Here is a 27,408-nt window from a genome sequence, read left to right on the forward strand (position 1 = left end):
GTAGTTATCTTACTGATTACATATCAGGTGAACACATGTGACTCTGCAAGGTGATGAATCTTACCAACTTTTCACTAATAAACCCACCTTCTTCTATCTGTGATTGGCTGAAATCCTAAATCTCTTAATAACCTGAGCCTTAGACACTAACAAATCAGCTGATCTGCATTTTCATTGAAATTGTGGACAAGATGATGCCTATTTCAAGATAGAGATAATAATCTTAATGTCTTATTCAGATGTTTTTGTGTGGTGATCTATTTATTTATTGACTAGATCACTTTGTTCATTGGTATGATTTCAGTGAAAGAACTGTTGTGATTTTACTCTAATAATTTGACCGTCCCTACATGTGGGTATTATAAAACATCACTAGCCTGTATAGGCAGATGATAACACTTTAACATTTTTCAAGAATGCTTTTCACTTGAGGACTGCAAATGTTGTAAGGTGCCTTATTTACAGCCTTTAATTTTGCAAACAGACTGTTTTCATAATTTCTGAACTAGGATGAGTCCAATGAGTAATGTGCCTCCAAAGGTACATTTGTGAAAACAGCATTCACACACATTCTTCCTATTAATATTTTATACTGAGGCTCAAATTTCTGATTTCTAAATTCTATGGATGGATGGATGGATGGATGGATGGAGGGACGGATGGATGGACGGATACAACAACAATCTGGGAATAGGAAATAGAAAATCATGTCATATTCGTCCATAAGTGGAAAAGTGGAAAAGTTTTAAAACAAATTCGATACCTTAGGCGATGTGAAGTTTAAATGCCACTCAGGGCAGATTTTTCAAGCATAATAACATGCTGATGAGGGAGCAGCATACCTCCTTCTTTATGCACAAATTGGGTCCCACAAGCATAGAACTAGAAAGAATGTGAGCTCAGCCACCGCAACATGCTTCCCAAAGTTGCTGTCACGACCTAACGGTGGGTGATGAACCACAAAGTCAGGGAATTGGAGATGATCTCCAGAAATAAAAGACGTAAATGTGGTTTTTGGGGCTATTAGTAGTGTCCTTATGCTCTTGCCTAATTGGCTGATTAGAAATATTTAAAGACGTCAGTCATAGTGAGGTTTACAACTTTCTCCCACTGTTATTTTGAGAGTCTAATAGTGAAAAGAGCCCTCCTGTGTGTAAGGTAATTTCAGTGTAAATCCAGTTAAATCCACAGAGGTTTGTTAAAGAACATTAGGTGACTGTGGCTCAGTAGGAAGAGTAGTTGTCTTGCAATCAGAAGGTTGTGGGTTCAATTCCAGCTTCCTTATGTCAATGTGCCCCAATGTGAGGTGAAGGCAAGGCACTTCACCTCAAGTTGCCTACCGATCTGTGTATCGGTGTATGAATGTGTGAGCGTTAGTGAGTGCGATTGGGTGAATGTGGCTCTAGTGTAAAGTGCTTTGAGTTCAGTCCATTTACCATTAGTAACCAAACAACTTCATGAAGACTAAGGAACACAGCAGAGAGTTCAGGGAGAAAGTTGTAGAGACGTTCACAGCAGGGTTAGGATATAAAACAATATTTTAAACATTTTGAACATCTCAAAGAGCGCTGTTCAGTTATTATCTGAAAATTGAAAGGTTTCTGTGGCTGCCCACCTAAACTGACAAAAAATGTAAGGAGAAGACTAATCAGAGAAGCTGCCAAGAGGCCCATGGTGACTGCAGATATGCACAGCAGATATCAACAGCTTAGGTGAGAGAGCCTGACAGGGCAACTATTAGTTGTGGACTCCACAAACCTGGCCTTTATGGAAAAGTGGCAAGATAAAAACTATTGCTAAAAGAAAGTTACATGAAGTCGAGTTTGTTGTACAGCATACACATGTAAACACATGGAAGATGGGATCAAATGAGAGCAGAATTTAACTTTTTGGCATACATGCACAATGGGATGAGTGGTAGAACACCAACCTTGCACATCACTATGAACCCACAGGTAAGAGTTGATGAGAAGGTGGATGGAGCTAAATACAGGAAGATCCTGGAAGAAAACATGTTAGAGGCTGTAAAAGACTTGAGATTGGGATGAAGTTCAACTTCCACCAGGAAAATTACCCTAAACATACAATAGGATGGTTCAGATCAAAGCATGTTCAGGTGTCAAAGTCAGAGCTACAGATATTCCCCAAAAGGCTGGCAGCTTGAATTGTAGTGAAAGGGGGTCTACGGTAGGGGCTCAAAAACACAAATGCATGCCACACTTTACATATTTTTATTTGTTAAACATTTTGAAAACATGTATTGTTTTCCTTCCACTTCTCAGTTATGCACTACCTGTTGATGGTCTGTCACATAAAAACCCAAATGAATAGATTTAAGTTTGTGGCTGTAATGTGACAAGATATGCAAAAAGTTGGGTATGAATACGCTTACAAAATACAACCTGTTCAGTCAAAGTCTGTTCATATATGCTAACCATTACATCAAGCTGAAAACAAACACAGATCTGTTTGCACAGTGTCACTGTGAATTAATCCATGCCCATTCTTTTGATGTACTTTCATTTCCACACATTTCCACAACCTCTGCCTTTGCAGGGAGTGTTCAGACAGCTTTTATCAAACTGGGAACCATTGCTTGGAGACAATAAAAAAAACATGAGCAAGCAGAACAACAGAATGCCTCCTTCAGTGTCGGTCCACTTGGAATAAGTTGTGCACTGCTCGCACACACAAGGTGATGCAGAATGAAATTTTAATGCAGCATTTGCACATTCAAATAAGCATTTACTCTGCAATCTTGATTCATCAATGACAGTTTCATCCGAATTTTATATGTGCAGAAACAACGCACTGGTTCCACAAGCATATGTGCTTGCACAAATACGCAACTGGAGCAACTTGTAACTTATAATGTCTTCATTAATTTTCATTTTACTTGGCTAACCTCACAAACTATAAACTAAAGAAACAACTGTTTTATTTTAGTTCCACCTCCCTCACCTTTAAGCTGGTTTAATCTGACTCATCCCTCCCTATATTGTAACATGAGCTGGTCAGACAGTGTGCATCATACACCATTAAGCTTAAATGCAATACTCATTGCAGCAACATCACAGTGACCATTTTATGAGCTAAATCATGTCTTTCGCTACAAATTGGCTTAAGTGTCCTAGATTGTCAGAGATTGGGAATGATAAAAAAAAAAAAGGGGAGAGGCAACGAGAAACCAGCTGATGATCGAAATTGGACGATTTTCAGCCTGGTTAGCCATGGCCGGTGACAGACCAGTCGAACTTAAAAATGATACTTTTTCATAATCAATGACAATAACACTCTTGGGTGTGGAAGTTCTTCCTGTAGGAGGAAAACTCTGAGTTGGCTATTTTCAGTATCAGTGATGTGTTTAATAATGAAGCCAGAAGAAGCACCGAGATGTAAGAAGCTATTTAAAAAAACACACACTGTACTTTTTTAAGACAAGTCAACGGTACATTTAGCAGAGAATGGCAACAGAAAACAAGGCATGGATCAAAGTTTTACAACTGGAGACACGCCACAAAACTCTAATTTGTAAATCTTTGAAGAAGGTTATCGAGGGGATGAAGCTTCTTCTCTCTCACTTTAGTTTCTAATTTGAAAAAGCTAAACCACATTCACAAGGCATACAGTACAGGGAAAACATTTTTGCTCTCTTACAGATTTCTGCTGTTTTTGCTTTTTAGTCATATCTGAATGTTTCAGATTATCATCAAGCAAATTTCAATATTGGATAAAGACAACATGTTAATACAAACAGCAGTTTGTCAAATGAAGATTTCATTCATTAAGGGTATGAAGCTATCCAAACCAACCTAGCCCTATGTTTCCTAATAAGTAGTTGTGCCACCCTTAGCAGAAACAACTGACATCAAGACTTTATAACTGGCAACACATTTTTAACATCACAACTGAGGAATTTTGACCTACTCCCTTTTGCAGATGTTTTAATTCAGCCACTTGGAATTTGTTTGAGCATTAACAATGTATTTAAGGTCATGCTACCATAAATGAATAGAATTTAAGGTCAGACTTTGGATAGGCCACTCCAAAACTTCATTTTGTTTGTATTCTTGAGTAATTCAGACATGGCCTTAACACTCATTGTCGTCCTGCATACCTAAAGTGTGACTGGGCTTAAGCTCCTATACGGATGGCTGGACATTCTCCTGCAGGATGTTCTAGTATAGAGCAGAATTCCTGATTCGTTCAACTATGGCAAGTCACCCAGGTCATGAGGAAGCATAGCAGCCCAGAACACAAACAATAGCACCATTATGTTTGACTGTCTATGTTTGACTGTCTATATGCTGTGTCATGATATGACATCCTGGGACTTGGTTTGTGTTTTTGTGTTAACTGTGTTTAGGTTTATGTTTTCCTTTATTGTTTATTAGTTCCACCTGTCCCCTCTGCCTCCCTGCCAGCTTGTCACACCTGTTCTTAGTTTCTGTGATTACCTGCCTTTGTTTTCTCCCTGTATATTAGTTGGTCTGTGTTCTTTGTTCCCTGCTGGTTTCTCCATCACTGTTCCTCGTCACTACCCTTGTTGATGTTCAGTTTTGCTACGTTGGAGTACTGAGTACTCTTGTAGGTTTTTGGCTCTGAACTCGGTTATGTACCTGCAGTGATTTTTGTGATGCTTTTGACAGTTTTGGAATAAAACCTCAAGATTAACTCATCATGCGGCTGCCAAGCTCTTTTCTGCACTTTGGTCCGATTCAAACACTTAACGTGATACTGTGTTAGGTTTAGGTCAAATATAACAGGGCACGCATCCTTCTAAAAGATCAACGTTTGTCTTGCCAGTCTAGAGAATATTTTCCCAAAAGACCTGGAGATCATAAAGGTTTTTTTGGTAAATGTGAGACGGGCCTTTATGTTTCTTTTTGGTCAGCAGTGGTTCTGGCCTTGGAACACTCCCATTGATGCCATTTTGCCCAGTCTCTCTTTCTTATTGGTAAATCTTGAAAACTGATAAAAGCTAAATAAAGCAAGTGAGGCCTGCAGAGCTTTACATGTTTTAGGTTTTTCTGTGAGCTCCTTGTTGAATAGTCGATGTGCTCTTGGAGTAATTTGGTTGACCGGCCTCTCCTGGGAGGGTTTTCCACTGCTGCATGTTTTCTCCAGATGTGGATCATGGCTCTCACTTTGTGACCCTTTGCAGACTCATAGATGTTAATGACTCTTTTTCTACAGAGTTTTTTAGGATGATGTGTTGGTTTCGGGATCGTTCAGTCGTCAGAGAGGTTGCTTTTTGTATTTATTGATGTTATCCTTCTCTAATATATATTTTTGATACATATTTTTTAAATATATTTTTGATGAACATTTAGGTGTGTCACTAAAGCAAAAACAGAAGAAATCTGTAAAGGGAGAATCGCTTTTTCACAGCACTGGATCATCCCTGCCGATTGATGTTCACAGACCCTCTACAACCAATCTGACTAAGCTTTAGCAAATGAAAAAAAAATGGAAAAGATGTAATTTTCTTTCAAATTCACACAACTGCATCAAGCTGCAAGGTTGCAGCTGGTAGCACTGTTGCTTTGCAGCAAAAAGGTACTATGTTTAAATTCTGGACTGGGCTCTTTCTGCTAGGAGATTGCATGTTCTCCATGAGCATGAGAGGATTCTCCCTGGGTACTCTGACTTCCTCCCACAGTCCAAAAACATGACTGTTAGGTAAAATTGCCCATAGTTGTGAGTGTGGGTGTGTGCATGGTTGTCTGTCCTGTGTCTGTGTGTTGCCCTGTGATTACTTGCGACCGGTCCAGGGTGTACCCCACCTTTCGCCCAATGAATGTCAGAGATACGCACCAACCCCTCCATGTCCCTGCAAGGACATGTAGGTATGGACAATGGATGGATGAAGAATGTCCTGCCTATCACATAAAATCCCAGCAATGTAAACTGAAGTTTGTGGTTGGAACGTGGCAGAATATAAAACAATTCAAAGCATTGTGTTAGTTCTTTTAAAGATTTGCCTCGGAAGACATTATACATTATTCTTTTGTTCTGTTTCTTTTTTTGGGTTGGCCAGAATTAGCCATCAGTGACGCACTATAGTCTTACTTATTACAACCCTACGTCTCACTGTAAGTTTCAGTACAAAACATATTTCCTCAATGGAGCTGACTATACTGAAGATACATGTACAATATAATGAATATGGGACAAATTAATGGATTCACTCATACATTTATAGGCTCCTCAAGGTTGTCACATTGGCTTTTCTACCTCCATTATGTCCATTCAGTGCACAACCAGTGGTAATTATAATAATGGAAGGCAAATAGAGCATGAGTCACATCATGAGCGATAAAAAGAGCATGTGAGAAAACTAACTAGTTAGAAGAGGAATGAAGAAAAATATCAGAAGCTACCTAAATCCAAATAGAAAGTCTGGTTCTTTAAGAGAGTGAATACACACACACACACAGAGGTTGAATGCTACAGACTGAGAAGCATCTCACATACATAAGATGTAAATATTAGAATGGCAATGTCCCACCTTGAAAAAAAACGAGGCATAATTTCAGACACTAAAAACTTATCTCATAGAGAGATGTAACCAATCAGTTATATCAAGAGTCTTCAGTTAAATCACAGGACAGAGTAATTAATAACAAGCCTGCAAGGTGAATTCATCTCCCATCCGAGGCAACACACAAACACTCACACAACCGACAGTACAATATAACCACATGGTAAAGAGAGAAAATAACAGGCACACATCTACAGGCTGCATATCTGCATGCAAACACACACATGCATGTTCAAGGTGGCCGTCACACACCCATATCAGCGCAGTCCATGTAAACACTCTGCCATCCGCCCCTGCCTCAAAGCTTCTCCCACCCACTCAAAACACAGCACTCACTCTCACACACCCCCAATCACACACACACACTCCTACTCCACTTATCTTCTCCATCCGTCTACACGCCCATCCTCGCCTCTCCTCCTTTTCATCAATCCATCCATCCTTACCTTGCAGCAGGCTCTGGAGGTTGAGCTGCGCCTGCTGGTGCAGCTCCTCAACACATTCCGGCCTGCTCCACGAGCCGAACACGTTCACGCTCTGTTGCCATGGAGACCTGAAATGGGCCGCGCTGCCGCCGCCACTGCTACTGCTGCCTCCGCCGCCACTGCTGTGGTTACCGTCACCGTGGCTGCTGATACTGCTGCTGCCACCGCGCCTTCCGCTCTCTGCCTCTAGACCGCTGGTGGCTGGAAGAGGAAGGGAGCGAGGGAAGAGGAGTGCCAGAGAGGGAGGAGGGATGATGAGAGGAGGTGATAGATGGATAGAGAGATGAGGGAGAGAAAAAGCGCAAGAGAGATGAAGAGTGGGATCATTGTAGGAAAAGTGGAAAGGAAACACGAGAAAGAAAATGACAAGAAGCCAGAAAAAGGAAGGGTAAGGTAAAAGGAAAAAAGAGTTGATGAGGAGGAGGAGAAAGGGTGGAGTGGCAGAAGGAGGAGAGAAAAAAAAATACATGTAAATAAAAATGCTTGATTTGCATAACTAATACCCAGAGACGTAGATTACATAACATTATCTGTTGTCAGGGAAAACAAGGTCCTAGGAAAGAAGAAAGGAAGGAAGGAAGGTAGCAATGAAGGAATGAAGGAAGGAAGGAATCCATAATTAAAAACTTCATGAACGTTTAAGTCGAGGAGGGGAAAAAGGAAGGGCGAAGTACAGAACAGATTTGGAGGGGCATCAGAGAGGATCACTTAATTAGCCAGGGAAAGGAGCTGGAAGAAGATAGAGGGAAAGTGAAGGGAGGGGATGAGGAGAAGGATACATCAGGACAGAGCGGGATGAGAGGATAAAAGAAAACAGGCAAAAACTAAGAACTGTGGCACTGGGGGAGAAAGGAGATCAAGAGTGGGAGGAGAAGAAGAGATCTGATACTTGAAAGGAGGAGTACCAAAATGGTGGGATTTATAAAAAACAAAAGAGAAAAACACAAAATAAAAGGAAGTAAATGTGGCCTCAGATCTCCAATACAAAAGATGATCTATCAAACATGGAAATGCATCTACATATGAGGTCTTAATGAATGAGACTGCCTTGAATTATGAACTGATCTGACATGTTCAGTCAGTGATAGATGACTAACAAACAAGACATCTCTGACATGTCAAAGTGAGCACCAAGGTTTTCTGAAAAGAACACAGGTGAGAGATGAGATAGTCTTCTTCAGGGGTTACTTAAAGTTTGGCCAAGGAGATCTGGCCCATCCAAATATTGATTAACCAAACTATCCTTAAAGTAACAAATAAACACAAGGGGACCAAAATCGGACAACTTTCAGATTGAATCTGAAAAACCTCAAAATCAGTAAAAGCCTAATATGGAGCACCAGGTTCCCAAGACAACAACATTCTTCTTGTGAATGTTTTCAGCATTAATGAGGTGGTTCAAATGAAATCATAGAAAGTACAAAGTCTGCGAAAAGGAATTTAAAAGCAAACTCCAGAAGATGGTGAGAGAGAGTGAGACTTTCAGTAGATAACAGGAAGGTGGAATTTATTACATAACTCTATTTCTACACTGTCACCTCTGGCAAAACCTGTGGTCTTCCTACTAAGTAGCTTATTGTTAGCTTTGATATTGTTATACTCTTATTTTTAAGTTGCCTTGGAGACAGGCTTAAACAAACAGCAAAGTTGCTCTATTTTTTGTTTTTGACCTTTCAATTGTAAAGACCATTGTCTTTTTACACACACTCTGTGCTGCAGTTATTAATAATTTTCTGATTACCTGGTATCTGGTATCTCTGCTTCATGACAGATATGAATCATTTTGCGATACACCGCCAGCAGTTCAATACATTAAGGATACATGAGCGCAAACACAGATGAGATACAATTTGCCTCACCACTCAACCTCAGTTCACTCTAATTCAATCCAATCAAACTGTATAAAATAATTTTCCATGAAGGCCTTATATCATAATTCCATTACAATGAGCCTCATTGCAATCTACCTTGCAACAGAACAGCCTTATAGTGACTAAACCGTAAAAAGTATATATAATTTGCAGAAGGTTAACCTTTCATTGAGGGGTCATAATGACTCATACAAGGAAATCTAGACCTAGTGAATGATATAAACATAAACGCATTGTTAAAACAATAACAAGTGCAGAAACAAAACTGTTTTGAGAATTTAAAAATAGACACTAAAATAATTCACAAATATTGGTAAAACACACTGTGGCACATCAGACCAGGGCAGATAAAGCTAGCACTGCATATAACACACATACCAAATAATACTGTCTTTTATTCCCTAATTAAAGTTGATCTACATGATCAGGGTGAATTAAACTCTACTGGACTAAGGAGGTCCTATTTCCTGTCTAACTCACTTGCTTCTTGTCATGTTCACAGTTTGCTCTGAGTCTCAGTTCAAATCAAAGTTTGTTTGAATCAAGAATAGCTTCCTGCCTTCTAGCATTTGGGACCTTATGCAATGCAAACTTTGACAGTGGAGGACTAAATGAGAGTACAGTCTTATGACAACATTTTTCCAACAAAAAAGATACAATTCCATTCTTATTAACAATGGTTGTAGCTAAAGTTATGTAAATCCTTGATGAAAAAATTGTGCTAGTATTGTTAATCCTATCAAAGATTTTTGGCAGTTTTCACAAAGGCTAGTTAGGTTAGCCCAACCTGTCAGATCTATTATTTTTCACAGTGATTTAATAAAATGTAAAACAGTATTTAGCCTTTCACTGTTTTCTATGTCTTGTGCTGTCTGTGGGTTCATGCTACACTCAGGTGCCTACTGTAGTTGGGTCCATCATTGCTTGAACCGTGACCCAGAATAAAAGCTGCAATCAGATGTCGCCTCAGTTTTAGTCGTAGCCACTTTCATTGGTCATGTGACACATTATTTCAGCACAAACTTGCTCATTCTGCAAAAGCTGCATACAACGCATTGTAGTATTACTTTAAATCATGGTAAATATGGATACTCAATTAAATGCAACCTCCTCTGCATGCATTGTCTGCCTAGTGGTTGCTGCAGTAACAAAGTAAAATTAAAAATAAATCATGAATTTCTTCTACTGGTCCTTCTCAAAATATTAGCATATTGTGATAAAGTTCATTATTTTCCATAATGTCATGAGGAAAATTTAACATTCATATATTTTAGATTCATTGCACACTAACTGAAATATTTCAGGTCTTTTATTGTCTTAATACGGATGATTTTGGCATACAGCTCATGAAAACCCAAAATTCCTATCTCACAAAATTAGCATATCATGAAAAGGGTCTCTAAACGAGCTATGAACCTAATGATCTGAATTAACGAGTTAACTCTAAACACCTGCAAAAGATTCCTGAGGCCTTTAAAACTCCCAGCCTGGTTCATCACTCAAAACCCCAATCATGGGTAAGACTGCCGACCTGACTGCTGTCCAGAAGGCCACACCTTCAAGCAAGAGGGTAAGACACAGAAAGACATTTCTGAACGAATAGGCTGTTCCCAGAGTGCTGTATCAAGGCACCTCAGTGGGAAGTCTGTGGGAAGGAAAAAGTGTGGCAGAAAACGCTGCACAACGAGAAGAGGTGACCGGACCCTGAGGAAGATTGTGGAGAAGGGCCGATTCCAGACCTTGGGGGACCTGTGGAAGCAGTGGACTGAGTCTGGAGTAGAAACATCCAGAGCCACCGTGCACAGGCGTGTGCAGGAAATGGGCTACAGGTGCCGCATTCCCCAGGTCAAGCCACTTTTGAACCAGAAACAGCAGCAGAAGCGCCTGACCTGGGCTACAGAGAAGCAGCACTGGACTGTTGCTCAGTGGTCCAAAGTACTTTTTTCGGATGAAAGCAAATTCTGCATGTCATTTGGAAATCAAGGTGCCAGAGTCTGGAGGAAGACTGGGGAGAAGGAAATGCCAAAATGCCAGAAGTCCAGTGTCAAGTACCCACAGTCAGTGATGGTCTGGGGTGCCGTGTCAGCTGCTGGTGTTGGTCCACTGTGTTTTATCAAGGGCAGGGTCAATGCAGCTGGCTATCAGGAGATTTTGGAGCACTTCATGCTTCCATCTGCTGAAAAGCTTTATGGAGATGAAGATTTCATTTTTCAGCACGACCTGGCACCTGCTCACAGTGCCAAAACCACTGGTAAATGGTTTACTGACCATGGTATCACTGTGCTCAATTGGCCTGCCAACTCTCCTGACCTGAACCCCATAGAGAATCTGTGGGATATTGTGAAGAGAACGTTGAGAGACTCAAGACCCAACACTCTGGATGAGCTAAAGGCCGCTATCGAAGCATCCTGGGCCTCCATAAGACCTCAGCAGTGCCACAGGCTGATTGCCTCCATGCCATGCCGCATTGAAGCAGTCATTTCTGCAAAAGGATTCCCGACCAAGTATTGAGTTCATAACTGTACATGATTATTTGAAGGTTGACGTTTTTTGTATTAAAAACACTTTTCTTTTATTGGTCGGATGAAATATGCTAATTTTGTGAGATAGGAATTTTGGGTTTTCATGAGCTGTATGCCAAAATCATCCGTATTAAGACAATAAAAGACCTGAAATATTTCAGTTAGTGTGCAATGAATCTAAAATATATGAATGTTAAATTTTCATCATGACATTATGGAAAATAATTAACTTTATCACAATATGCTAATATTTTGAGAAGGACCTGTATATGTTTGAGGCAATCTTTCATGGGAGTTTTAAACTTCTACTTCTCTAACTCCCAGGTAGCAGCTAGCAGCGCTGCAATGCACTAACCCAAACTGCATCTGGAAACTAGTTTCAGGAGTCCTATTTCTATTTCTTTCCTACTCTTTTTGTACCATTTCGTGTAATGAAAACAGAATGTTCTTTGTTGTTGCTTTATTGAAGTGTAAAATTGTGGTGGATTTAAGTGGCTATTTACTTCGCACGTCACATATTACGCTTATGTCTCAAGTTGTCATTGCTTTTATGACAACCTTGCCTCTACTTTTTTAGTGTGTAACTTAAGAAAGTGGTTGATCTTTTCTAAACTTTTTTCTATATAACAGGCCATCCAGGGCAGTGGTGTCCAAACCTCTTGTCACCAAAAGCTTTTTGGGCCAAAAAGTCAAAAGTACTTCACAAAAATTGCAAAAACAAAATACAGTGATATTTTTTTTTAGCTGCTCCACAAAAAACTAACCACGCAATATTTTAATTAAACAAATAAGGTTTTCAGATTTTTGGTAGGAAAGGGATGTGGAAATCATTGCAGATCTAAAACTTAAAAAGGGTTTCGCACATTTACCTTAAAGGCATCCAGTTTGAAAATAAAACGTTTTTGAACGGAATTTGGTTCACTCCTTTAAAAATGTTTTTTTGTGTTGTACCAAACATTTTCCCATTGTAAGAAGCCTTTAATATGTCTGTAATTATTTTTGCCTTAATAAAAAATAAGAGTCTTCTTAAGCAAGATCTTCCAACAAGAAAAACAATTCATTTATTCGTTTTGCCCCTTTTTGACACCAAGCGCTTCAACCATAAATATGTACTTGAACGTGTGGGATCTTCCTGGGGAAAAACAGACAGGTAACTTGTAAAGGAATGCCACGTTCCCTGTAAAACTCTATATTCTGCAGTGAATCCACCAGTAGCTGTCATGTCTTGTTTGGTATAAAGCAGACATCTTCTCTTACAAAACTAGTCACAGTGTGTGGAATTACAATTTCACCCCCTCAGGTTCCGCCTTAATTTTTCTAATCGGCTTTCACACAATCAGCCTCCACCAGACAGAGTTACTGTTTATGGTACAGAAGTGCACATCAGGTAGCGTCGGTTTCACAGAAGAACAGAGACAATCATGAATTGAGATTTAAATAAGTACATTGAAAGCAAGTTAACCGCACTCTTTTCTGCATTGCTTCCTCCTGAGATTAATCTGTTTACACATTGTGTGGCTGATCTTGCAGGAAGATAAATATCCCATCAGGGAATTTGTGTTTACACTAACTTTTTTTTTTCCTTTTTAATGATTTGTACTAAGTAAGTCTTTTGAATTAGAGTATTAATATGCAACAGAAAATACCTGGCCTTTGAAATAATACCCTCCTAACTCAAAAGGTAGAACTCCTTTCAGAAAAACTGATATTGCTCAAAACAATATTAACCTCTAAGTTTATATCTTTAAAAGCAATGTACAGGTATAATACTATTTAAAAAGAAATGCATTTATTTTTTGTAATGCACATTTGATGGCAGTCAGTCATTTTCTACCGCTTATTCCATAGTGGGTCACGGGGGAGCTGGTGCCTATCTCCAGCAGTCTATGGGCGAGAGGCAGGGTACACCCTGGACAGGTTGCCAGTCCATCGCAGGGCAACACACAAACAACCACACACACACATACACCTAAGGGCAATTTAGAGTTACCAATTAACCTAACAGGCATGTCTTTGGACTGTGGGAAGAAGCCGGAGTACCCGGTGAGAACCCACGCATGCACGGGGAGAACATGCAAACTCCATGCAGAAAGACCCCAGGCCAGGAATTGAACCCAGGACCTTCTTGCTGCAAGGCAACAGTGCTACCAACTGCGCCACCGTGCAGCCCCACACATTTGATGTGTGGTGTAAAATGTAACTGGTATGTTTCATTAAAGCTATATGTTCAGTTTCAAAGGAAATTTATTTGGGATAAAAATTTCCATTGTGCTACCTTGAACATACAGTCTTCCCTGGGCTGTCTGTTGCCTGCATTTTCATTGATCTTTATGTAAACTACATCCACTAGAGCTAAAATGGTTACCAGACTTGAAACTCCTCTGTTGTCTACCAAGTGCAAGGTATTGGAAGGGTACTAGCGTGTGGTTTCTAACAATAAATCAAAAACTGATGATGCTTTCAAAGTACTTACACTCTATAGCATAAGTATAGTCATTACAAACCACAACGCTGAAACTGTAGTAAGTATTTCAGTTATGAAGACTTCCATTTTCACCACATTTATGTCAGAGGAACTGGATGAACCTTAATCTGGACCTACAACCCAGTGTTCTGCAGCGTTATACCCTACAAAAAAATGAAATGTCCTCAAACTCAGTGTTTAACATTAACAAAACCTCAATGGCTATGCAGGAGAAAAAGTGTTATTTTCAAACATAAGATCTGTGGGGTATTGGGGTTGTTTTTGTTTATTATTGTAAAATCTTCAAACATAAAAGGTTTAAAGGATTTTACACCCTATGTCTTCAAAGAAAGCCAAGTCAGTATACACAATGCTGACAAAATTCAACCTATCAGAAATACTTGCCATCGTCTCTAATCAATGCCCCACCCCAAAGGTTCAGGTTACAAACCAAAGCACATCCTCCCTACAAGGACTGTTTTCTATATGGGTAGGCTGTTTTTACCAACGGAGATACAGTGGAAATGAATGTGGTGCTAGGTAAGGGCCCAACAAAAATACTCTGGTTCCTAGGAAAGATTCCTGAAGTGGGACAATCTTATAGTTTCTCAGTATCCACGGGTATTTAGTCATGTCATACATTTGTCTGATCCCTTCTAATTTCATAAATGTTTTTTAACCATGCATCTGCTAATGGTCTTGTGAGAAGAAATCAACATCCTTTCTATCTAAGTGTGGACAATTTGGTGTGTGCTCTGAAATTTCGCATTCACAAACAAAACTGTCCTGATTAGCAACTACTTTCTACCTCTAAGCAATGAGTTTTTAAACCTTTGGGATTTTCAAAAGTTAAATGTGTGATCTAGTGCTGGTGAGTGTTGGGACCCCAGCCATGGGTTACAACATTAAAGGCCAGGAAGAACTGGACAGAGAGACACGCGTGCTAATGTTTCTTTGCTGGCAAACAGACATAACTCTTCAAACTGGATCCAAGAGTGTCATACGATCACGCGATCATATGCACTAAGTTAAGTAGGAATGAATTGCTGTTTGTGTATCTGGTATTCATTCATGAACGGGGTAATTAAGGTACAAGCGTTGCTTGACTTTTCTCTCTGAGGTCTACAGAATCAAACTGTGTTCCAGAGAGTTCCCAGCAGAGTCCCTGTCTCTACAACGCAGAGTGGAGCAGTTTTTCCCGGTCTGAAGGAAGGACAACGGGACCGCATTACCGTGGCTACAGCAGTAACGCGCAGTTCAGCCGGCCCAGCAGAACGAGCCGCCCCCCCACAGCTATGGAGGTTATCTGCAAGTTAACCCTTTGTTCACTGTGGATGCTTTCTTACTTCCTTACCTTGGACAACTTTTCCTCAGCACGGTTCACGTAAGAGGTTGTGTTTGAGCGGAGAGTTTAGCATAGAATGAAATAATCTAAACATTTTACGTTTTATGACGTTTGGTTTTGTTTGTGTTGAGAACTCAGCCATCTTAGTGCTAGCAGATTATCTGTTCAGCACATGTGCTCAGTTTATGTGTTCTGTGTTTTTAAAGTTAAGACAAACTTTAAAGGGTGATTTTAAACGCAAAAGATTAGCCATAACGCGCCGTCCACGCTTATGCATTTCAACCCTTTTATTAGTGGTATTTTAAAGGTATGTGTAAGCTTCTTTTGTTAGCTCCAACCACTAACATCTAAGAACACAGGCTTGCCTACTAAGAGTTAGCTAAAGATAATTTACCCACAAAGGTTGTTATTTCCCTAAATATTATTTTACTAAACTTGATAACTAAGTAAACACCATTAAACCCCATTTATCCAGAAAGATTTGGTTCTTATGGAAAATAATATTTCCTTAATTATTATTTTACTATTTCTTAAATAATATTTCTTTAAATATTATTTTAATAAAGGCAGCTAATTAAACACTGTTGAGAATTGGTCATCCAGAAGGTTGGTTTTATTCAGCAAATCATTCTTTAAAATATTATTTTATTAAAATAATGTTTTATCTGATCTTGTATTGTGAATGGTTGTTTGAAGGTGTACCAATTATTGCCTAAGTTGGTTCCAAGACTAACTTAACTTAATTTCCAGATTCTTCAAGATAATTCTTGGTTCTCAAACATAAACATTGCATGGTAATGTTGCATCACTCTTGGTCATGATTTCCAATCATCTTTAATCAACTTGTTTATATTGTACATAGCCCATTAGTCTTCCTTATTCTTTCATTCTGCTTGCTAGTTTAGATGGGTTGTTTTTAACAGACCGAAATATTATTTAATAAGATATTAAAGTATTAATATTAAATAATATATTTATATTCATAATCACAACATGAATGTGTTCATTCAAGATGAATGAGATAACATGCTGGAGTCAAACAATCCTTGGAGTTTCTAAAAATGTGGTTCACATTACTGTAAATAGTAGATCCAAAGGGAGAAAACGTGTTAACTATCTGATCTCCTGCTAGGCATCTGAGACACCATTGCTGCTGTGACAGTATGTTGAGAATTTCATACTGTTCTCTCAGCAAATCAACATGAGAAGGAATCATCTTCTATTTATCAAGGTTTTTCACAGCCTTACATGACACAGGCCTGCTTTCAATTCATTCCACTATTGCTTAAGAGGAGTTTTGCATCTTGTATTGCATACAAACAACACAGGTGTCACAAAACTTTACCGGGATCAGACACTAACCCCTTTCAGATCATAGATCTGCAATGAACATGCAACGATTAACCCACCCCCCAAAGTTGATCCATTGAGATCAAAGAGTATTGTGTGTTTTCAGAGCATACTGCAATGGTTGTGGAACCAAAAGGGCGTGGCTTACAAGCCAAGGTGAAATCTCTAAAGGGCAGATCTTTATGTCACGATATTGATCCAGGCTTTTTAAATATAGTCAGTGCTTTATATACAAGCTAAGTTTTTGTTCATCATCCTCAACATGTTATTGTCTGCATCAGATTCTGCTCAGCAATCTATTTCTCAGATCAGTCAATGTACACAATGCTGATAAAATTATAAATAAAAAAACCACAGCCTTTTGCTGCTGCTGCATCTGTCTTTACTTTGTGTCATATCACTATGTAACACTTTTTCTGCAATCCCGCGATAACTTTTACAGTTCATAGTGATTACAGGTTTGTAACCACTACCTCTCGAGGTGGAGCGCGTATTAGTTGGTTGACCTTAACCCCCCTTTCTTTGTTGGGACCTTTCAGAATAGGTGGTGCAAAAAATATGTGAAGGTCTCAGAGCATAATTATGATCTGAAAGGGTCTATTGACTGCAGAGCACAACTTTACTTGATGTACAAGGGGAAGAAAAACTTAAGAACTCATTTAAGACCAAAAAGAAACTTGTTAATGCACACAATCTGTCAGATCATACAAAAATTCAAAATATAGTAGCCCTGATGTGCACATTTGGGATTAATGCTGAATATATAAGCTGCTTTTGAGGGGTGGTGATCCCAGGAAATACAGGTCCTTCTCAAAATATTAGCATATTGTGATAAAGTTCATTATTTTCCATAATGTCATGATGAAAATTTAACATTCATATATTTTAGATTCATTGCACACTAACTGAAATATTTCAGGTCTTTTATTGTCTTAATACGGATGATTTTGGCATACAGCTCATGAAAACCTAAAATTCCTATCTCACAAAATTAGCATATCATTAAAAGGGTCTCTAAACAAGCTATGAACCTAATCATCTGAATCAATGAGTTAACTCTAAACACCTGCAAAAGATTCCTGAGGCCTTTAAAACTCCCATCCTGGTTCATCACTTAAAACCCCAATCATGGGTAAGACTGCCGACCTGACTGCTGTCCAGAAGGCCACTATTGACACCCTCAAGCAAGAGGGTAAGACACAAAAAGAAATTTCTGAATGAATAGGCTGTTCCCAGAGTGCTGTATCAAGGCACCTCAGTGGGAAGTCTGTGGGAAGGAAAAAGTGTGGCAGAAAACGCTGCACAACGAGAAGAGGTGACCGGACCCCGAGGAAGATTGTGGAGAAGGGCCGATTCCAGACCTTGGGGGACCTGTGGAAGCAGTGGACTGAGTCTGGAGTAGAAACATCCAGAGCCACCGTGCACAGGCGTGTTTAGGAAATGGGCTACAGGTGCCGCATTCCCCAGGTCAAGCCACTTTTGAACCAGAAACAGTGGCAGAAGCGCCTGACCTGGGCTACAGAGAAGCAGCACTGTTGCTCAGTGGTCCAAAGTACTTTTTTCGGATGAAAGCAAATTCTGCATGTCATTCGGAAATCAAGGTGCCAGAGTCTGGAGGAAGACTGGGGAGAAGGAAATGCCAAAATGCCAGAAGTCCAGTGTCAAGTACCCACAGTCAGTGATGGTCTGGGGTGCCGTGTCAGCTGCTGGTGTTGGTCCACTGTGTTTTATCAAGGGCAGGGTCAATGCAGCTAGCTATCAGGAGATTTTGGAGCACTTCATGCTTCCATCTGCTGAAAAGCTTTATGGAGATGTAGGTTTCATTTTTCAGCACGACCTGGCACCTGCTCACAGTGCCAAAACCACTGGTAAATGGTTTACTGACCATGGTATCACTGTGCTCAATTGGCCTGCCAACTCTCCTGATCTGAACCCCATAGAGAATCTGTGGGATATTATGAAGAGAACGTTGAGAGACTCAAGACCCAACACTCTGGATGAGCTAAAGGCCGCTATCGAAGCATCCTGGGCCTCCATAAGACCTCAGCAGTGCCACAGGCTGATTGCCTCCATGCCACGCCGCATTGAAGCAGTCATTTCTGCAAAAGTATTCCCGACCAAGTATTGAGTGCATAACTGTACATGATTATTTGAAGGTTGACGTTTTTTGTATTAAAAACACTTTTCTTTTATTGGTCGGATGAAATATGCTAATTTTGTGAGATAGGAATTTTGGGTTTTCATGAGCTGTATGCCACAATCATCCATATTAAGACAATAAAAGACCTGAAATATTTCAGTTAGTGTGCAATGAATCTAAAATATATGAATGTTAAATTTTCATCATGACATTATGGAAAATAATTAACTTTATCACACTATGCTAATATTTTGAGAAGGACCTGTAGGACAGTATTAATTGCTTTCACTCAATTAACAAACAGGGTTCACAACAGTTCACAGCAGTATGCTTGAGAAATATCTTACCATTTGTGATTTCTTGCTTCTGCTTCAGAACATCTTTACTTAAACAATGCTGTTATCAACTGAAAGCTAAATTACCAGGAAATATTTACTTGCTAAACAGTTATCTAGAAATGTTTTGAAAATTATTTTCTATGATTAAATGATGTCATTACCTGACAGACTGCATTTAAACATAAATTTAGTGGTGTTTTTGTGAAAAAAGAAAGACTAGTTATCTCGGTTGATGTGTATGTTTAAAAAACAGTACCATAATTTACAAAAATGAACCCTACAACAAGTTATTGATGAGGCAGGTTGACTTAAAGTTTAGCCCATCTCAACTTGATGCTAACTTTTTTCCCTTTCAATTTTATGTAAGAGCAGCGTCATCAAAAAAGTAAAGTCATATAGAGGAATTGGATAAAGGGCAGAAACAAGCCTCTGGGCATCACTGGGCAGATAAATAAAATCTACTCAGTGCTTTTGAGAAAAGGGAAGAAAATGTTCAGAAAAAAAAACGCACAGTATGGTTCAGTGCATGAAGAAAAAGCTTTAAGCTTTCAGGTTCAGTATTCCCAAGAGTCAAAAAAACCTAACATGTCTTTTTCCATAAACAGTTGTGTAAAACATAGGTCAAACATTTTCATCCTTTTATTTTGAACTGGTTTAAAATGTTTTATTTAAAAGTAAACAAATGTGGCTCTCATCTCATACTACAAGGAATATCTAATTGAATAAATTCTTCAATGTCGATTTTAAATAATAAAAATGGCAATAATTATAATATTTCCTAATTGGTTTTTCTGATTTTCTTATTGTCAAACATGTTACCCAGCAGACTTCTACAAGCGTTAACACACTGCTCCTCTACTCTGATATAATCTGGACTTGACTACATTGACTACATTCTCAACCTTGACCAAAAGTACATTATTTTCATGCTCCAGAAACTATGATTTGAGATTTTTGACTTGGTCATAATGGGATACACATGGTCAGAGACAACACGCAAGGGGGCCATGGTGACCTAAAGTGTGCCAAGAAAATGACCAGCACAAGCCTGATTTTTTTATACAAGGCAGGATAGATCCATGCATTTCATACTGTTTACAGTATCCTGCATGTCACACCTGAAATCGAGGTTCGTCGGACCAGGCAACCAGGTTTCCAATTTTGGTGGCTGTGTGAATCATAGACCTGGTTTCCTATTATTAACTGACAGGAGCAGCACTGCTGTAGCCTACTTTAAGGTTTGACATGGTATGAGTGTGTGTGTGTGTGTGTGTGTGTGTGTGTGTGTGTGTGTGTGTGTGTGTCTGTGTGTGTGTGTGTGTGTGTGTGTGTGTTCTTCGTTCTTCTCAAAATCAAACTGCCCATTTTCATCTGATCATCAAGGCATTTTCATCCACACAACTGCAGCTCATAGGATATTTTCCCCCTTTCTCTGTAAAGCTATGAGATGGGACAGTCAGACTAGTCTGTCTGACTCCAACAACCATGCGACATTCAAAATAACTCAGATTGTCTTTACTTGATCCTTGGTTGGAACAGCAGCTAGATGTCCTCAAAACTAGATGTTATGTAATTGGCTAATTTGTTATTTGTTTATGAGGAAATTGAGCAGGCATACCTGATAAACTGACCAATGAGTGACGTTTAACACAGGGAGTACAGCAAGTGGATATTAGGTGGTTAACTATTCAAAAGCAGTTAGCTGATTAATTGACAAAATTGCTAATTGTAGTTTTTAAACAGTGTTACCTTAATAACAGTGACGGGTGGCCCTCCTGTGGTTCTGGGTTCTCCCATGACCGTAAATATTACAAAACAGCTGGATTTTTCTTTTATGTAAGTGTAGTAGCCTTCTTTCAGGCAGATAACTAGCAATGTGCAATAAATTGGGGAGGGGCATTACTTTGTGCCTTACACAGCCAGAGAAAAGTCCATCAATTTCTCTGGTTTCTAGTTAACATGACTATAAACTCTATGAATGATATAGAGGAAATGTACATACTTAACAGTGTAGCTCTTTTTGCATGTAAGAAAAAAACAAAAACACGATACACATTCAGAATGAGGTAGTACACTTGCTTGTTCCAGCTTTACAGTGACAGTGCAGAAAAAGGAGAAAGATAGGGATCTAAATTGCTCCCAATGTCCCGATGGCTCATTATTACTGTACCACACACATCCATGCACACAAGCATTTGCAAGGTCCTAATGCTTGTATGTGTGTTTATGTTTGCAAATCACAAAGTTGTTTTTCTCTCAAGACTTATTCTAATTTACTCCCTTCTGTACGCATCGGGGTGTCGACGGGGAGGACGCAGATTTAGACAAGCTGTTAACACTGCGCACTCATAAACACACACAGAGATTAATGGGTAAGCGCAAGTTATCCATCATCTGTGTCTCATCATTCTCGTACATACTGTTACAGAGGAATGATAAGGAAAATAGATTTGTGTATCATTCCCAAATGGGGCGGTTGCTAGCCAAAATACTGACGTGTGTTTGTGTGTGTGTGTGTGTGTGTGTGTGTGTGTGTGTGTGTGTATTTGTGAATGACAGGCTTTTAGGTCTCTGTTAGCATTAGTCCATTACTCTGCAGGCTCATTTATGTCCATCTTAAATAATGCTGTCTCCGCTGACCAAAAAGCTGGCTCAAACAATCTTTATGATTGTGTAAGTGTGTGTGTGCACATTGTGTTTACTCCCAGCTAATAACAATTGAGCAGTAAACCTGATTTACAGACTACACTGCTGCTTAAACTGAGCGCTTGCAGTACTCCTGGGTGTTGATATCTCAAGAAACGAAGTCTGAAAAGCTGCCTCATTATGACCAAGTCACACCAAAGGTCAGAGTAGATAATAAGGCTCTTTGCAATACTTTCGGTTTAATAGCTCCTACACTACCTGATAGGCCAAAATGTATTACATTGAGGGCTAAATAATTGAGGTGTCAAGTGTCAAGAAATGTCAGGCTCTAAATGCTGGTAATAAGGGTTTTGTAATTTACCCAAAGACTTAAATCAGAAATGAACTCATATTCAAACCATGGTTTTAATCAGTCTTACCTCAGCTTTCAGTAATCAGCCAAATTACTGCAACTAAGTTCAGGAACTGCAAACTTGTTCCAGAATGAGGGAAACTAAAATAGCACAATGTGGCCTTTGGAGGACTCATAATATGAGTCACACTGGTGGCTCCATAAAGAGGCAACGTTTAACACTTTTCATGACTCGACATGTTGACCATGCCACAGAAAGCTACTCAGCCTGCTGGCTAAAAAAACAATTAAGGGGTTGTGAATAGAAAAATCAAGATGATTCCTGCCATGATGGAACAAGATGAGACAAGCTACTAAGCATGTGTAAAGCCCGATTTGTGACGAGAAAACGTTTCAGTTATAATTAGTACCTTTTGAAGCATGGGTCATCTGTTGTCTATACTCTAAAGGTCAAACGTTCGGAAGCAAGGTCAAGGCAGCCAAAATATCTGGAGGTGACTTCGTTCACAATACCCTTCTTAAAAAATTAAGGAATTCCATTGTGCAAAATAAAGAAAAACAAATCGCATTTTGCATATTGTGTATATGCTATGCTATTATTAAAGCCAGATGAGGTAACAGTGAAGAAATGTCTGATATATATAGTTCAAATGTATATGGATAAGTAGCGTTGTGCATGAATGGGTTCAAATGAGCTCATTAGTGAGTGGAGCTCACTTTTTTGAGAACTTTAAAGTGAACAATGCTGTTTTTTAAGTGGAGATGGAAAAGGTAACAACCCACTTTAATATGAATTAATGGTAATCTGTTTGGGAGTGAACAAAAGATGGATACTGTATGTTTTTAGAGAAAAAGGGAGAAAGTACGTAACGATATAAACTAAACCTAAGGCTCAAGCCCCTATCTTTAAAACCATCAAGTTTCTCTGATGGTGTTGTTATTTATTATGGATGGAAGATGGAGCAAAGAGTCAGAGAGAAGCTGCAGCTTTGAACTCTTGTCTCCGACCGCCCTGCGGGTACCTAAATGAACGAACAGCAGAGATGTATTTGATTTACATGATGTAAGGTTCTGTCAGTTAATGTGCTTAAACAGAAAAAAGATTATTAAAGAGTTACATTGTGGTTCACTGAGTACAGGTCCTTCTCAAAATATTAGCATATTGTGATAAAGTTCATTATTTTCCATAATGTAATGATGAAAATTTAACATTCATATATTTTAGATTCATTGCACACTAACTGAAATATTTCAGGTCTTTTATTGTCTTAATACGGATGATTTTGGCATACAGCTCATGAAAACCCAAAATTCCTATCTCACAAAATTAGCATATCATTAAAAGGGTCTCTAAACGAGCTATGAACCTAATCATCTGAACCAACGAGTTAACTTTAAACACCTGCAAAAGATTCCTGAGGCCTTTAAAACTCCCAACCTGGTTCATCACTCAAAACCCCAATCATGGGTAAGACTGCCGACCTGACTGCTGTCCAGAAGGCCACTATTGACACCCTCAAGCAAGAGGGTAAGACACAGAAAGAAATTTCTGAACGAATAGGCTGTTCCCAGAGTGCTGTATCAAGGCACCTCAGTGGGAAGTCTGTGGGAAGGAAAAAGTGTGGCAGAAAACGCTGCACAACGAGAAGAGGTGACCGGACCCTGAGGAAGATTGTGGAAAAGGGCCGATTCCAGACCTTGGGGGACCTGCGGAAGCAGTGGACTGAGTCTGGAGTAGAAACATCCAGAGCCACCGTGCACAGGCGTGTGCAGGAAATGGGCTACAGGTGTCGCATTCCCCAGGTCAAGCCACTTTTGAACCAGAAACAGCGGCAGAAGCGCCTGACCTGGGCTACAGAGAAGCAGCACTGGACTGTTGCTCAGTGGTCCAAAGTACTTTTTTCGGATGAAAGCAAATTCTGCATGTCATTCGGAAATCAAGGCGCCAGAGTCTGGAGGAAGACTGGGAGAAGGAAATGCCAAAATGCCAGAAGTCCAGTGTCAAGTACCCACAGTCAGTGATGGTCTGGGGTGCCGTGGCAGCTGCTGGTGTTGGTCCACTGTGTTTTATCAAGGGCAGGGTCAATGCAGCTAGCTATCAGGAGATTTTGGAGCACTTCATGCTTCCATCTGCTGAAAAGCTTTATGGAGATGAAGATTTCATTTTTCAGCACGACCTGGCACCTGCTCACAGTGCCAAAACCACTGGTAAATGGTTTACTGACCATGGTATCACTGTGCTCAATTGGCCTGCCAACTCTCCTGACCTGAACCCCATAGAGAATCTGCATTGAAGCAGTCATTTCTGCCAAAGGATTCCCGACCAAGTATTGAGATGCATAACTGTACATGATTATTTGAAGGTTGACGTTTTTTGTATTAAAAACACTTTTCTTGTAGGATCTCTGCTCCTCCCCTTCTGGTTGGTTCTGGCAGCTCATTGTCTGCAGCTGCAACGTATTCTCCTAATGAGCTCATGGGCTTCTTAAGGTAGCTGCTGATACAGACCTTTGCTGGAACATAACCTCAGTTATGTGGACTCCTGTCTGTCTGCCTATCCGTCTGCCTGCCTGTCGACCTGCCTATCTGCCTACCTGCCTGCCAACATCTGGTAATACTCCTTCTTAAGGACTGCACTGTAAATATTCTCATCACCAGTACTCTCTCTCTCTCCTTGGATTCTTGGGTTTACCTCCTCCTCCTCTGGCTTCTGGACAACTCCAACTCAATATTCCTTAAACAAAGTCTACAGTAGAAATAAACCTCATTTACCATCTTATCCTGTGTGCTGAGTCTGTTTCATCCTCTGGTTTTGTTCTAATTCGACTATCTAAGCAATTCATGATATTTCTTTTATTGGTCGGATGAAATATGCTAATTTTGTGAGATAGGAATTTTGGGTTTTCATGAGCTGAATGCCAAAATCATCCGTATTAAGACAATAAAAGACCTGAAATATTTCAGTTAGTGTGCAATGAATCTAAAATATATGAATGTTAAATTTTCATCATGACATTATGGAAAATAATTAACTTGATCACAATATGCTAATATTTTGAGAAGAATCTGTATATAGTACTCATGCTATATAGTAGCATAACATTTAGGTAATTTTCTTCACCAAAATTATATAATGATGACCTGAATTTATTTAAATTTTATAGGAGCAGTATTATGGTAATGCTAAATCCCGTCTGTTTTGAGTTTTAATGACAGGGTTAAAAGTGACCACAGTTACAAACATAGTCTAAATGAGGTTTATTTGTTCAAAATTTCAGTTTTCTTTTCTGTTGATGAAACTCTTAAAATATGTGGATCTGCTGTTTTGGGAATTCGGTCATTATAAAATATAGGTTAATTGAGCAAAGACAACAGGAGAGAATAAAATGGGTGCTAGGCAACGGCATAATCCATATGTTAGTTTGTTAGTAACGTTGTTACCTACATTGTTTTTTAAAGTTTAACTTAAAAAACAATATGGTAAATGAACGAGAACTAGTTCAAGTTGGACCTCTAAACTTAGTTCATAATATTTAGGTGATGAACTATGAACATGAATCAATTCTTTTTAACCTAGCTGACCGAACTTAAGAACAATAAAATAAAAATCCCCAGTGTCACTTGTATTGGCACCCCAAAAGATCCCTTTAAAATTAATGCAAGTGAAGCATTTTTAATTGATGCTTTACATTTTGTAGGGTTGATCAGAATACCCAAGAACTTCTGATGATTGGTAATCTATGACTTGTTTCCATAGGGTACACATATAATGACACAGAGGTCGATTTCTTTTAGCGACTGACAACAAAGCTGGAGAAGGACTTTCATCTATCTTGACATCAGGTATACTGAGTAGAAAAAAAAACATTAAAATCTACCTACTCTATGAGATAAGTGGTTGTTTGGGTGTAATGCCAGAGAAAAAAATACTTTTCTGTCATAACATGACAAACCCAAACGTGAATGTTGCCAAACTCTATTAGGACTTTGGCTGAAATTATTTGCTTTAGTCACATGAGAGTAAGATTTGTGGGTCTGGTTTAAACTAAATGAGAAATATGTGGGAAATGACCTCATTCCTACAGTTATATGGTGGAGTATATGTAATGCTGGGGGCCTGTTTTGCTGGGAACCTTGTTAGAGACCATTTGAAAGTTGAAAATGGGTCGTTATTGGGTCTTTGAGCAGGACAACGACCTGAAAAATCTCTCCAAACCAATGCAGACACAAATTTAACCTTCTGTCATGGCCATCACAATTCTCTGACTTAAATCCCACAGAAAACCTAAGGGGGGAGCTGTGGAACAACTTTATGAAGTCCACAGAAGACCAAGTGCTGTTCTATTGAAAAAAGGGAGGTGTACAAAGCTTAAACAGCAAGGATACCAATAATTGAGGCACACATATCTTCATAAAAAACACATTACTCTCTGAATACCGAGTACTCAGATTAATGTTTTACATCCAAGACAATTATTTGATGGAACTATTTTTTACTTAAAAGTAAATATTCAGTGCCTAGATTCTTTCTTAAAAGCAACCAAATTACATTCCATATTTTTTCTTGAAATAAGAGAAGAGAATAAACATGTTTAAGACTTTTAGAGGACGGAGTGAAACTGATGCCTGTTTGTGGGGACACGACTTGAACGCTGTTAATTACTGAGTCTACAACTGTGGAAACTAGTAAATGTTACCCTATGATATCTCAGATTCAGTATTAGTGGTTAAATACAGAGAAACAAAGAAAAGAGCTAGCCACTATTTAGGTTATGTCTCTTATTTAGAGCTTATTTCAGGATATGTGTAGTAGTTTGCAGGTTGTGGTTTACTTTACATAGCTCAGTGCTGCCCCCAAAAGGCAGTTGTGTATAAAACATAAACAAAAGCAGTAGGGGTAAAACATGCTTGAGTAACTCAGATGTTCAGTTTCTGAAAAAAAAAAAAAAATGATTTGATCAATCTCTATACTAAAATATATATTTTTTAATAATTATTTTCTCTTTCTTTGTCTTCTTTTATGTTCCTATAGCAACCAAGTGCCTCCAAATACTTCATTTAATGAAGGAACAATCTGGGTTGCAAGCACTAGGGATTTAAATGCAGTGCTTATTTAAGATAAGATAAACACATTATTAGGACTATATAGTGACAGACAGTGTTGCTGTTTTAGACAAAGACGTGTAAATCAACACTGAAGTCTAGAAATGACGGATGTTTCTTCTAAAAGGCTAAATAAAAAACACTTCTGCATAAAAAAGTAGTTTCAAAACTGTGATGTGATGGTAGTGCATTAGCGTATATATCAATGTGATCTAGCACATATATTTAGTTTTCAAAGGTACAGCAAT

At 39.1% G+C, this 27,408-nt stretch overlaps 1 protein-coding gene across 2 annotated transcripts in view; it reads right to left on the reverse strand.

The window, feature by feature from the left end:
- The window catches only part of nhsl2 (NHS-like 2), a 175,120-nt gene that overhangs the window by 46,877 nt on the left and 100,835 nt on the right, over positions 1–27,408 (reverse strand). For both annotated transcript variants that reach the window (XM_047385500.1, XM_047385501.1), the window contains exon 2: positions 6,991–7,230. In XM_047385500.1, the coding sequence (XP_047241456.1) occupies positions 6,991–7,230 (240 nt within the window). The remainder of the gene's footprint in view (positions 1–6,990; positions 7,231–27,408) is intronic.

The sequence above is a fragment of the Girardinichthys multiradiatus genome, chromosome 14 (assembly GCF_021462225.1).
Source record: "Girardinichthys multiradiatus isolate DD_20200921_A chromosome 14, DD_fGirMul_XY1, whole genome shotgun sequence".
Lineage (NCBI taxonomy): Eukaryota > Metazoa > Chordata > Actinopteri > Cyprinodontiformes > Goodeidae > Girardinichthys > Girardinichthys multiradiatus.